General features: G+C 40.0%; 1 protein-coding gene across 2 annotated transcripts in view; it reads left to right on the top strand.

Moving 5' to 3' along the window:
• Window positions 1–14,514, top strand: part of AMOT (angiomotin) — a 78,541-nt gene that overhangs the window by 52,974 nt on the left and 11,053 nt on the right. For both annotated transcript variants that reach the window (XM_049872045.1, XM_049872046.1), the window contains 3 exons: window positions 7,278–7,427; window positions 8,278–8,468; window positions 13,749–13,871. In XM_049872045.1, coding sequence (XP_049728002.1) covers window positions 7,278–7,427; window positions 8,278–8,468; window positions 13,749–13,871 — 464 coding nt within the window. The remainder of the gene's footprint in view (window positions 1–7,277; window positions 7,428–8,277; window positions 8,469–13,748; window positions 13,872–14,514) is intronic.

The following is a 14,514-nucleotide window of genomic DNA, read 5'->3' on the forward strand; positions in this document are numbered from 1 at the left end:
TTTGCGACTAATTTAACTCAGCATAATGCCTTCCAGATTCATCGATGTTATGAGATGTTTCACAGATTCATCAGTGTTCTTTATCATTGTGTGGTATTCCATTGTGTGTATATACCATAATTTGTTTATCCATTCATCCATTGATGGGCACCTAGGTTGTTTCCATGTTTTTGCTATTGTAAACAGTGCTGCAGTGAACATGGGTGAGCATATATCTATTCATGTGAGGACTCATTTCTCTAAGATATATTCCAAGGAGTGGGATTACTGGATCGTGTGGTAGTTCTATTTCTAGCTTTTTAAGGAAGTGCCAAATCAATGTCCAAAATGGTTGTACCATTTTACATTCCCACCAGCAGTGTAGAAGTGTTCCAGTCTCTCCACGACCTCTCTACATTTATTACTTTGTGTTTTAGGATTAATTCTAGCCTTGTTGGGGTGAGATGGAATCTCATTGTAGTTTTGGTTTGCATTTCTCTAATGGCTAATGATGGAGAGCATTTCCTCATGTATCTGCTACTCACCTGAATGTCGTCTTTGGTAAAGTGCCTGTTCATATCCTTTACCCATTTTTTAAATGGGTTATTTGTCTTTGATGCTGAGGTTTTGCAGTATCCTGTAGATTATAGAGATTAGTCGCTGATTGGGTTTGTGGTAGCCCAAAATTTTTTCCCAGTCTGCAGGTCGTCTTTTTACTCTTTTGTTGAAGTCTTTGGATGAGCATAAGCATTTGATTTTTAGCAGCTCCCAGTTACCTAGTTTCTCTTCTGGTGTTTGTGCATTGTTAGTAATGTTTTGTACACTGTTTATGCCATGTAGTAGGGCTCCTAACATTGCCCCTATTTTTTCTTCCATGATCTTTATTGTTTTAGATTTTATATTTAAGTCTTTGATCCATTTTGAGTTAGTTTTTGGATATGGTGTGAGGTACGGGTCTTGTTTCATTTTTTTGCAGATGGATATCCAGTTATGCCAGCACCATTTGTTAAACAGACTGTCTTTTCACCCATTTAACTGACTTTGGGCCATTTTCAAATACCAGCTGCTCATAAGTGGATGAATTTATGTCTGGATTTCCAACTGTGTTCCATTGGTCTGTGTATCTGTTGTACCAGTACCAGGCTGTTTTGACTACATGCCCATATAATAGGTTATAAAAGCAGGTAGTATGAGGCCTCCCACTTTGTTCTTCTTCTTCAGTAATGCTTTACATATCCAGAGCCCTTTTCCCTTCCATATGAAGTTGGTGATTTGTTTCTTCATCTCATGAAAAAATGCCATTAGAATTTAGATAGGGATTGCAGTGTATCTATAGATTGCTTTGGGTAGAATAGACATTTTCACATTATTGAGTCTTCCTATCTATGAGCAAGGTATGTTTTTCCACTTATGTAGGTCTCTTTTGGCTTCTTGTAGTAGTGTCTTGTAGTTTTCTTTGTATAGGACTTTTTCGTCTCTGGTTAGATTTATTCCTAAGTATTTTATCTTCTTGGGGGCTATTGTAAATGGTATTGATTTGGTGATTTCCTCTCAACATTCTCTTTGTCGGTATAGAGGAATCCAACTGATTTTTGTATGTTTATCTTGTATTCTAATAATTTGCTGAAATCTTTTATTAGTGCCAATATTTTTCTTGTGGATCCTTTAGGGTTTTCTGTGTATAATATATCATCTGCAAATAGAGATACATTTACTTCTTCCTTACCAATTTGGATGCCCTTTATTTATTTTTCTAGTCTAATTGCTTTGGCTAAGACCTCCAACAATGCTGAATATGAGTGGTGATAAAGGGCATCCTTGTCTGGTTCCGTTTTCAAGGGGAATGCTTTCAGACTCTCTCCATTTAGGATGCTGTTGGCTTTGTATAAATGCCCTTTATTATGTTGAGGAATTTCTTTCTATTCCTATTTTGCTGAAAGTTTTTATTATGAATGGGTTTTGGACTTTGTCAAATGCCTTTCTGCATCAATTGATAAGATCATGTGGTTCTTGTCTCTTGTTTTTTTTATGGGATGGGTTACATTGATTGTTTTTCTAATGTTGAACCATCCCTGCATACCTGGTATGAATCCCACTTGGTCATGGTGAATTAGTTTTTTGATATGTTGCTGCATTCTATTGACTAGAATTTTGTTGAGGATTTTTGTGTCTCAGTTCATGAGGGATATTGGCCTGTAATTTTCTTTTTTGTGGTGTCTTTACCTGGTTTTGGTATCAGGGTTATGGTGGCTTCATAAAATGAGTTTGGGAGTATTCCATCCTTTTCTGTGCTCTGAAATAACTTTAGTAGTAGTGGTGTTAACTCTTATCTGAAAGTTTGATAGAATTCTCCAGTGAAGCCATCAAGGCCCAGGCTTTTTTTGTTGGGAGTTTTTAAAAATACCTTTTCAATCTCTTCTTTTGTTACAGGTTTATTTAGTTGTTCTACCTGTGTTTGTGTTAGCTTAGGTAGGTAACATGTTTCTAGAAATTTGTCCATTTGCTCTAGGTTTTCAAATTTGTTAGGGTACAATTTTTCATAGTATTCTGTTACGATTCTTTTAATTTTAGTTGGGTCTGTCGTGAAATCACCCATCTCATTTCTTATTCGGATTGTTTTCTTCCACTCCTGTTTTTCTTTTGTCAGTTTGGCCAATAGTTTATTGATTTTGTTAATCTTTTCAAAGAACCAGCTATTGGTCTTTTTAATTCTTTGAATTGTTTCTGTACTCTCTATTTCATTTAATTCTGCTCTGATTTGTATTATTTGCTTTCTTCTGGTGCCTGAGGGCTTCATTTGCTGCTCTGTTTCTATTCTTTCGAGTTGTAGGGATAATTCTTTGATTTTGGACCTTTTCTCTTTTGGGATGTGTGCATTTATTGCTACAAATTGACCTCTGAGCACTGCTTTTGCTGTGACCCAAAGGTTCTGGTAGGATGTGTTTTCATTCTCATTTGCTTTTATGAATTTCTTTAGTCTGTCCTTATTTTCTTATATAACCCAGTAGTTTTTGAGTGAGGTGTTTTTCGGTTTCCATGAGTTTGATTTTTTTTTCATTGCTTTTTCTGTTGTTGATTTCTACTTTTATGGCTTTGTGGTCAGAAAAGATGCTTTGTAATATTTCCATGTTTTGGATTCTGTTAAGGCTTGCTTTATGACCTAATATGTGGTCTATTCTGGAGAATGTTCCATGTGCATTGGAAAAGAAAGTATACTTGGCTGAAGTTGGGTGGAGTGTTCTGTGTTTGTCTGTGAGGCCAAGGTTGAGTGTGGCATTTAGATCTTACGTGTCTTTACTGAGCTTCTTTCTGAATCATCTGTCCTTCACCAAAAGTGGTGTGTTGAAGTCTCCTACTATTATTGTGGAACTATCTATCTCACTTTTCAATTCTCTTAGAGTTTGTTTTATGTATTTTGGAGCCCTGTTGTTGGGTGCATAAATATTTATTATGGTTATGTTCTCCTAGTGTATTGACCCTTTAATCATTATATAGTGTCCTTCCTATCTTTTGTGGTAGATTTTACTTTAAAGTCTATTTTTGTCAGAAATTAATATCGCCACCCCTGCTCTTTTTTGATTGTTGTTTGCTTGGTATATTTTCTTCCATCCTTTGAGTTTCAGTTTGTTTGTGTCTTTAAGTCTCAGATGTGTCTCTTGTAGGCAGCATATAGACAGACTGTTTTTTTTTAATCCATTCTTCCACTCTCTGCCTCTTTATTGGTGCATTTAGTCCATTTACATTGAGTTTAATTATGGACAGGTCATTTTGATGTCTCTTTTTTGTGTGTGTCGTTCACAGTTTCTTTTTTCTACTTAATTTTCTGTGCTAAGCCCTTTTTCTTTATATAATTTCTTTTCCTCTTTTTCATTGTTGTTGCTTTTGTATTTGTTCAATCTTTATGTTTTTCTTTTTTTGTTGTTTTGTTGTGTAGGATTGTTAGTTTCCTTTGTGGTTACCTTAATATTTACCCCTATTTTTATAAGTTTAAAGCAGTCTTTTATTTCTTCATATTCCCTTGACTTCCTCTCCATATGAAAGATCTATGACTACATTTTTTAGTCCCTCTTTTTTGTTTTAATGTTATCCTTTACATAATGATATCTCTGATTCCCTGTTTTAAGCATTTTAGCTTTGATTTATTTTTCTGACTCCCTTATCTGGGTTGATATCTGGTTGTTCTGTCCTGTGTTCTAGCCTAGGGTCGTTATCTGATGTTACTGATTTTCTAACAGGAGAACTCCCTTTAGTGTTTCTTGTAATTTTGGTTTGGTTTTGCAAATTCTCTAAACTTCTTTTTGTCTGGAAATTTCCTAATTTTGCCATCATATTTGAGAGACAGTTTTGCTGGATATATAATTCTTGGCTGGCAATGATTTTTTCCTTCAAGTCTTTATATATGTCATCCCATTGCCTTTTTTCCTGCATGGTTTCTGCTGAGTAGTCTGAACTTAGTCTTATTGACTCTCTTTTGTAGGTGACTTTTAATTTATCCCTAGCTGCTCTTAAAATTCTCTTTCTTTGGTTTTGGCAAATTTGATTATAATATGTCTTGGTGACTATCTTTTGGGATCTACTTTGTGTGGGGTTCCACGAGCATCTTGGATTGATATCTTCTTGTTTTTCATGATATCATGGAAGTTTTCTGCCAACAAATCTTCAACTATTCTCTCTGTATTTTCTGTTATCCCCTCCCCCATTCTGGCACTCCAGTCACTCAGAGGTCATTCCTCTTGATAGAGTCCCACATAATTCTTAGGGTTTTGTCATTTTTAAAAGATTCTTTTATCAGATTTTTCCTGAAATATATTGGTGTCAAGTGCTTTATCTTCAGTCTCACTAATTCTGACTTCCATTTCCTCAATTCTGCTGCTATGACTTTCTATTGAGTTGTCTAATTCTGAAATTTTATTGTTAATCTTCTGGATTTCTGTTTACTGTCTCTCTATGGGTTCTTGCAGCCTATTAAATTTGTCATTATGCTCTTCTCTAATCTTCTTAAGTTCCCTGTTGCTTTGTCTGTGTGGTCCTTGGCTTGTTCTGCGTTTTGCCTGATCTTCTTTCTGATCTTAAAGAGTTCTGTCTATTAACTTTTTGTATTCTACCTCCGGTAATTCCAGGATGTTATCTTCATCTGGAAGATTTCTTGATTCTTTGTTTTGGGAGCTTGCTGAAGCCGTAATGGTCTGCCTCTTTATGTTACTTGATACTGACTGTTGTCTCCGAGTCATAAATAAGTTATCGTATTTATTTGTTTTGTGCTTGCTTACTGTGTCCTGTCTTCTTGTTTTGCTATTCCCAAATAGTCTGCTCAAGTGAGCTAATTTGATTATTGGTGCCTTTGAAGGTGTAATGTCCTGTCATCAGGTGGTAAGATCTGTTATCAGGTATGTGAGCCCAGGAGTCCATTTACTTTTCTTGTGTGGGTTCTACTCAGGTGTCCGGGTAGTTGGTCATCAAGTGTGTGGTACAGGCTCTCACCTACAGTCTTAGATGAGCAGGGGTGATTGGTGTAGGCACAGGTAACTGGCTGCAGTAAGGAGTCAAGCGCTGAGCAAAGCAGGGGGCTGACCACCACCCTGAGTTTCTGTGAAGAACATGTGTCCCAGTTCCCTAGAGCACATAGGTGGGTAGGTTTTGCAGGTAGACTGTGGGCAGCCAATGATGTTTGCTGTAAGGACTGGAGGCACCACTTATCCTTGGACCCCTATCACAGGTCAGTAGGTAGCATGGGTGGAGCCACCAGCCCTCAGGCCCCTGATATGGGTAGTTGAAGACCCTGCTTAATAGGCAGAGTGGTGTCAAACATCACGAACCTACCTCTCCACCATATAGCTGAAACAATTGAAGTTAGGCTTCAGATATATACCCTGTTATACTGTCCTAATGAGGGCCTAAGCTGTTGAAATGGGCCCACACAGGCCTATGCTGTGGCGAAAGGCATTCAAATGTGTGGACCCCATATGCCTATGCCTAGGTGAAGGAACTGTTTCTGCCCCGAGTTCCTGGCTTAGGGGAGCCGGCAGATTATTTTTTCCCTGTTTGTTAATTTGTTCCCCCTCTATGGCTGGGAGAATGGCTCAGGACACAGGACAAGTCCTACTTCTTTCCCGGGGAACGTGGGTATCACTGAAACCTGCTTGGGACCTGGTGCAGAGCAGGGAGGGGTCAGGTAAATGGGAAAGAGTTTTTTCCCAAAGCAGTGTTTTTTGATCAGCGCAGTAGGTTAGCACATGTACTTATCTTTTACTGATTGAGTGCCACTTTTTGCTCATTCTGGAGGCATGAGGAAACTCTCCGCTGCAGGGTGTCTCCCAATGTGGAAAACATATTCCAAATACCACTGCTTGCCTCATCACTGGTGCCAGCCAATCTCAGCCTGCAGGTTGCTGGTTCCTGACATGTCAGGTCTGGCAACTCCTTGCTGCTTCTGAACCGTCTCTCCCTTCCCCTGCCCCTCAGTCCAATTCTTCAACTTTGCCGTTGATGTACAAGGCTACTTGCTTTTCACATATAATCGATTCATTTATTTTTTCTAGTCTTTATTCTAAGAGGGACAACAGGAAGCATCTGATTACTCCACCATCTTGGCCTCACCTCCTCTCTAGTTTTATATATTAATAAGACCAAATGTTAGGAGACCTAGGCACCTATCTTGAATCATGGACATCTTTCAAAATCTTTGTTAAATGTACTCAATTGCTTTGTGTTGTAATGTTAGTGACTGTAATTATTTATTTTTAAAAAAGGGTTATTGAGTGAGAAATGTTTGTTAGGCATGGAGGATACACGGCTCAATAAGATAAGGTCACTGTAGAGCTGGGAAGGCAAATTTGAAGGATTCTGTGGCACAGTGATAAAATCATAGTAGAAGTATGTGAAAAGAATTAATGGGAAAATAGTGGAAGGAAGGATAAGGAATGTGTTTGACAGTTGGGGAAAACTTTCCAGAGAAGATATTGGAGCTGGACCTTGAAGGATAAATAGCAGACGGACACCTGTCTCCTAGACGCTACTGATGATCAGCCCCTACTGATGCAAATAGACTCAGGGAAGACATAAACATGGTGAAAGATGAGATTAAAATGGGGTTCCTAATTCCTACCCCATTCACATTCTTTTTATGATAAATACAAGGCAGCCTGCTAATCATCATGAAGGAACTTCTTTCCATCCATACTTTTTTGTAGCCTGGGGCAGGGAAAGATCTAAACACAAGGCTGGATTTGGGGGTTGCATAACTGACCCTGTTGCTCTTTTTCCTTTCATCTTGTAAATCTTCAAACCTGGATTTTCAGCTGAAAAAGAAGCAGGTGTATGTAGATAAGGTGGAGAAGATGCAGCAGGCCCTTGTACAGCTCCAGGCAGCATGTGAAAAACGGGAGCAGCTGGAGCACCGTCTCCGGACACGGCTGGAGAGGGAACTGGAATCCCTCAGAATTCAGCAGGTATGGAGAAAGAAAAAAGAAAATGAAATTATTCATGGTTGTTTATTTTTCAGTTGGCTTTTGACCTGAAGTTAAAAGCTACACTCTTGCTCATCTTTAGGTTTTTTGCCCCACTTGTTCTTTCTCCAGAGTACCTCCCAATTATAAATATTAAGTCTAGTCTTCTTCCTTAGCTTCCCATCCCAGCAAAATTCTTGATGCCTATTAACTTGCACACCTTTTATTTTCATATGAACCCCACAAAGAGTAGACCCTATAAAAAGTGAAGATGCTGTACAAATAGACTCATGGTCATTTTAGAACTGGAAAAGGACTTTAGAAATTATCTGTCTATCCATTCTCCTTTTAGATGAGAGAAAATAAAGACTCAGAAAGGGTTTCATGACTCAGTTAAGGTGACATAGCAAGTTAGGGAGCAAGGTGGGGACTAGAAACTGTATTTTTTATTACCATTTCTGTTGTGCACCATTCTGGCAGGCAGGGATGGCAGTTTTTAACTCATTGATTCACTTTTTGAGCAGCATGACAGTTTGATATGGCAGGCTCCTTTTCTCACCCAGGGAGTCCCATATTCAAGCTCAAGATAGAAAGCCCTGTGGCCTTAAGAGGAGATCTGAATTTTCCTTGCCACTGAATCAGAATCCAGACTGAAGTGGCTTTATCAGTAATCCTTCCCCAGAATCCAAACCAAATCCAAGCCCATTGCCATTGAATTGATTCCAACTCATGGTGACCCCATGTGTTATAGAGTAGAACTGAACTCCATAAGATAGGGGCTCTTAAAATGAGACTCAGACACCATAGTTCTTCTCTTACTAATCTGTGAGGTCTTGGGCATCTCTCCCAACAGCGCCAGGGCAACTCTCAGCCCACCAATGTTTCAGAGTACAATGCTGCTGCACTGATGGAGCTCCTTCGGGAGAAGGAGGAGAGGATCCTGGCCCTGGAAGCTGATATGACTAAGTGGGAGCAGAAGTACTTGGAGGAGAATGTGATGAGACATTTTGCTCTGGATGCTGCTGCAACCGTGGCTGCTCAGAGGTAAGCAGGTTGGTGGGGGTGGATGCGGAGAGCAGGAAGTAACTGATTAATAGAATTTTCAGTGGGTTTGTGTGTGTGTGTGTGTCTTTAATGTTCTGTTTCTTTCTCTCCTTTCTGCTTAAGTGCCTTTTCTTTCATGTGGTTATGCAGGCACTGAATGAATGTGGGAGCACAAGGTCAGGGATTTGAAAATTATAGTTACTTTAGGAGTCTATTAGAAATCAGAGTTCAACATTCCATGGGAGCCAGCACAGTTACAGATGGGATCGGGTGAATGTTTGCACACCTCCTTTACCAGGCCACAGATTCTTTCAGCCACCTGTGTAGGTTTCTTTGCTAAGCACCAGGCCTGGAAGTGAAAGCCTCTCCAGAGAGATATCACTAAGAAAGTAAATGTCACTCAGGAGTGGCTGCTGCCATTTGATAGCTTTGGCTTGTCCAAGGTATGTCAAAGGCTATGCTGAACATGAATCCATCCTTGCCCTTTGAGAAAGTCTATATTTGAAGGCTACATTTTCTGTGTACATGAGCTCATCACATGTAAGCAATTACATTCCATCTGGTAGGGGAGAGCAAGTGCCGGGAGGAGTATATTTAAGAAATTTTTTTGGCTTCTCATTTGTTACCCTTTTCATGTTATAAACATTAATTATTGGAGTTTGTCTGCCTCTCTGTTGTTCATGATCATCAGTTCGGAAAGAAACAAATAACAGCCAAAAAACTAAACTCAAATCAGGGGATGCCATGGGTTGTGGAGATACAAACAGAACCTTGGTCTGGAGTTGGGTATCTAAAGTGGGCTACAGCGTATTGCACCCAGAGAAGTCTCTGTCCAGAAAGTTATTAAAAAACCACAATTTTGTTTTTAACATTCTCCTAAATGTGGTAAACCAGAAGAATCTGGAAACACTTGTCAGACTTTGGACTGGGATTTGTATGTGGAGGGGGTGGTGGGTACATTTATTTTTGAGTCCTTCTCAGGCCAAATCTAATGAGGGGTAGTCAGTGCTTAAGAGTTGGACTGGTGATTTGTAAATCTGCTCTAGTTCTCTAGGAAAATGTCTTAACTTTGTCTAATATGCTCCACTTGTCTCCAGGCATCCCCTATAACTTAAATAGACTGAAGGTGCCTGTGGCTTGATTCCTAATTCCTCATGGACTTAAGCTTAACTGTCTTTGTTTCCTGAGAAAGGTGTGCTCAATACATGTCATTTCTGTAATAGAGTGCCAAGCTGTGCTTAGAAGATGGTAGAGAGGTTGTTGGCAGATTAGAAGCAGAATTAAGTATAATTTTAGTGGCTAGCTCCCAAGGAAACACCTGAGCCCAGCTCTTGTTCAGAGGTTATTCATGAAATACTAACACTAAAAATATTGTTATTATTGGGAAGTGGTGAGATTTGGGGTAATTTTGTCATCTTTGGGCATAAATTTAGAAACACTTCATGAAATGGCCCAAGACCACACACAGTTAATAAGTGGCAGAAGAACCAGAATTTAAATCTAGATTTTTGTCACCTTATCCAGTATACTATGCTGTCTCCCAGATATGATGTAGCTCAAAGATAATGGAATAGGGATTATTAACTGTTCAGTAGTAAGGTACTATTTGAGGCAAAGCATAAGCTAGAATCTGGTCACGCACATCACAGATGCCTACTTTGTCCCTCTGTAGGCATTTCTCAGTTTTCATTGCTTTCTACTCATTGTGGATTCTCTCTTAGTTATCTTGTCGTGTGCTGTAACTTCAAATGGTAACTGTGACATCTCTAACGTTAAAGTTAGAATCTTCAGTAACTTATTCGATATCATCCTATGGCTATTATTAAGACACTTTAACTCCAACATACCTGGAATAAAAGCCCACTCCAATGTTTTCCAAAAACCCCTCCCTGGTTTTCTATCACAGAAAATGGTATACCATCTTTCTTAGTCGTCTGAATTACAAACGCCAAAGTTCTCATCTATTCTTCTCTCTCACTACCACTCACATTCACACAGCCTCCAAGTTCTATCAATTCTGCCTCCCACAGCCTGTTTCCATTTCTCTTGCCACTTCACTGGTTCATGTTTTCATTATCTCTTGCTGGGATTATTACAATAACCTTGCTGACTGCTCTGCTTGATTCCAGTGTCTCTCTCTCCTCTAAAACCCTTCACCACATTTCAGCAAGAGATAATGCTATCTTCCTAAAACACAGCTCAGATTATTTCATTCCTTTCGAAAAACTCTTAATAATTTTCATTGCCTCTTGAATAAAGTCCAGCCTCCTTCCTGTAATAGTTAATCATTTACAGTCTTGTCTTCCCTTAAAAATCTCCTAAAGTCAAAGACTAGTCTTATCCATTCTCCAGCATCTCAGTAACTTCAAACCCAGGGCTCACTCAAGTTAAGATTCACTTATCAAATAAACAAAAGGATGCCACCAATAGGAAAAGAAAGACTTGGGGTTAAAAATGCCATTAGATGTTTTAATTAGGAAGTCATTGGTGACATTCTAGGGAGGAAATTAAATGATATAATGGGGATAACTTCTCTAGTGAAAAGAAGAAGAGAGAAGGCAACTGGAGGGATAGTAGGGTTTGACTTTGCCGGAAACTGTGTACTTCAGCATTTGAAATGGGGGATGTCAAATGTGGAGATATGTGGTTAAGGGTTTGCAGGTTGTACTTTCTAGCCGTAGCCAAGCATCTCTGTACTGATGTTCTCAAGGATTGTCTCAGAGTATTGGAAGGTAGCAGGTCAAGCTGCTCCCTCAAAAACTCTGCTTCCTTGCTTTTGCTTAAGCCATTGGCCTAGTAGCCCCAGTCTTCTAGAAGGCAGATTAATGCTAAGGAGTGTCCTGGCAGCTCTGTAGGAATTCACTAAGTGCCCCAAATTTTCAGGCTCCATTCCTGAGGAACTCACAGTGTCCATATCAATTAGCTGGCAGTGCTCTGAGTCCCCAAAATGGTCTTTTATGCAATGGAAGTGGCAGTAAGCCAGGATCAGCTCCCCCAGTGACAAACCATGTGCTCAAATCCCCAGTGTTCATAGACCCATGCACTTTTTAGAGAGGTCTGGCACTGAAGCTTCAGCCATCAAATTGGAACTCTGCAGAACAGGAATTGCCTCCAGGATTATACCAAGAGCTGAAATTCTTTCAAGCCATACTCTCTTCTCTGCTATTCTCCTTCTTCCTGTATGTTTCCCTCCTAATAGATAAATTTGTTGAGTGCTTATACTGTGCCTGCCATTGTATGCTTTACATGCGTAATTTTGTTTTATCCCCACAAAACACTCGGAGATACAGGTACAGTTATTGTTCCCATTTTACATATGAAGAGACTGAGGCTTAGACCAGTTAACTGAGGCATAGAGCTCCTTAATGGCAGAGTACTTGGAAAAGCTGGGGTTTGACACCAGTGCCATCAATCACTACACAATGATGCTTCCCTTTGAGTTCCTTGGAACACAGGAGCCATTCTCAGTAGAATTACGAGCAAGGAAATTGCACTAGAGGAAGTATAGAATTCCGAGATGTTAAAATATTATTCACTTGGGAAGTGAGAGTCATAGTATTCCTTCCCTCTTCTTAATTTTAATTATGTCACTGTTCATATTGTTTCAGTATCGCATACAAGGTACAAGCATTTTGGAGATTAGTTTTGCAGAGACTCATCAAATTCCCCAACTTTAACATCAACTTTCTGCCTCTTCACTCCGTTGCCACTTCAACCCCATCTGTGTTGGTCCCAGTCTTCAAGCTAAGCAAAAATATGCTTGGAGTTCTCCCACAGATACTCATTCTCATAGGAATATAATGAAGCAGTGCCAGTTCATTGTCTTCTACGCCTATTGTCCAATTTCCTTTAAGGCCAATATAATTACATTAGTATTCTTCCTAATTCTCTTTTTCCTTTCCCTCCAAGTTACTCAAATAAGATCCAGTTTTCTTCATTCCCTTCCCTCTTTTCTCTAATGCGGATTCTAAATGAACTGCAGAAAGATGCATGACCTCATTTATCAGACTATTCCCATATTTCTTTGACTCATGAAGAGGAGGACTAGCCCCTCCTCTTCTTTCTCTCTGTCACACACACACAGTTCTCCTTATTAATTGCTCTTTGAGTTAATTGCCAGAGACACTTTCAGCTGGAACATGATGGTCTCTTATGTAGTTGGGACTCTGGCAAGAGAACAGTCACTTAGTTAGGGTAGACTCGTCAATTTGGCACTAGAATTTTTCAGATGTAGGTTAGATAGGAACCAAGTGGCACTGACTCAAAGATACTGCTTGTCACTGAGCTCACATGCCCTCCTTGATGTTAGCTGTTGATTCGTCTGTAGTTTGTTTCTAACTATCAGGTGTAGTTGCCACTATTCATCTGCAGCAATAAGCTATTTAGTTCATTCTCCGGCTTCCGTCAAAGTCTAGCCCTTTCACTTTCATGATGACTGATGTGAGAATAAAGTGGAAATATGTCAGGACTTTCAGCCAGTTCGAAGTGGTTCAGTCATGGCCAATGGGAGTGTACACGTTACATAGCAACCAAATCTCTTGAGCATTGGCTTTTGCCCCAAGTAGGAAACAGGCAGCAGGCAGTGGTACCCGCACCTAGATGGCAGCCATAGATGGCAGCCGACCATAGCTTTGAGTGTGTGTTGCTCTCCACAGTCCTGCCAATAATCCAATCTCCCACATCAGGCTCCTGAGAGATTCCTGATGCTGGAGATTGGATTATTGGCAGAACTGTGGAAAGCGACACACATTTAAAGCAGCATGGTGACCACCATCTTTGAGGAGGGCACTGCTGCCTGTTTCCTACTCGGGGTCAAAAGCCTACACTCAAGAGATTTGGTAGCTATGCAATGTTTACACTGCCCTTGTTTCCACTGGCCATGACTGAACCACTTCAAACTGGTTTGAAGCCCTGAAATATGTACATTTTCTTATTCCCTGGCCATGGTCTGAAAGTTGAAGGAAGAACTATCTGAAAGAAGGTTTTTAAGAGGATGCCTGTCCAGTTCTGAAGGAAGGCCTGTACCCATCTCATAGAATTCTTCACCAGCTTTTACAGCCACACCCATGTCAATAACCTCTCCTATGAATTTTCCCATCTTTAGGGCTTTTTTTTAGTGGGTTTTAGGGCTCTTATGAGTAAATCACTCAGAAACCAACCATTTCTAATGAGTTTGATTTTAGGTTGGGGTTTTCCAACAATATCTTTAATTTAGGAGGGAGGTAGTAGTCATTGATGTTGCTCTTCTCCCACCATCATCACTGCCATTTTCCTCCCCAGGGACACAACAGTCATCAGCCACTCTCCTAACACCAGCTATGACACAGCACTAGAAGCTCGCATCCAGAAGGAGGAAGAAGAAATCTTGATGGCCAACAAGCGTTGCCTTGACATGGAGGGCAGGTAACATGCCAATCTCGACCCTGATGGATATGGGAAGTTGGTATAGAGACCAGATATATCAGTAGGAAGGGACAGGCATCTTTATTCATAACTGTGAAACCTGATAATGCTGCCTTCCTCCACCTCCTCCACCCCTGCCAGCCTCTTACTTAGGGTTTATGATATGATGACCTTTACCTTGAGTATACCCACCAACTGTGGAATTCCAAGTAGGGCTGCTTTCCCCTTGGCCTTGCCAGTTGCTTTCCATCCACCCTCTGCCAGACCTGAATTGTTGATATCTGCACTCTGGAGAATTCTTTTCTAGCACTGCACCTCAGCCCTGTGATACTGCAGAATGCTTCATAAAAGAACACCTACTCAGACTGGGAGGTAGGGCACCTGATGTCTTCTATAAACTCATGGTCATTTACTTATACCTAAAGGTTGTGGCTCATTCACAGAAGTTTTCACTTTCTTACTGAACACATTATCTCTGTTGACACAGATCCTTCATCACAGCACCCACTACATAGGTTTACTCTCTCATGTATACAGCCTTTCTTTTAACCCATACTCTACTTTGACTTCTTAACATTTAAACAGTAACTTCTGGAGGCTCTGCTATTTCCATTTGTGTGAGCAGAAAGGCATTTGAAAAACT

Source organism: Elephas maximus, chromosome X (assembly GCF_024166365.1).
Source record: "Elephas maximus indicus isolate mEleMax1 chromosome X, mEleMax1 primary haplotype, whole genome shotgun sequence".
In the NCBI taxonomy this organism is placed as follows: Eukaryota; Metazoa; Chordata; class Mammalia; order Proboscidea; family Elephantidae; genus Elephas; species Elephas maximus.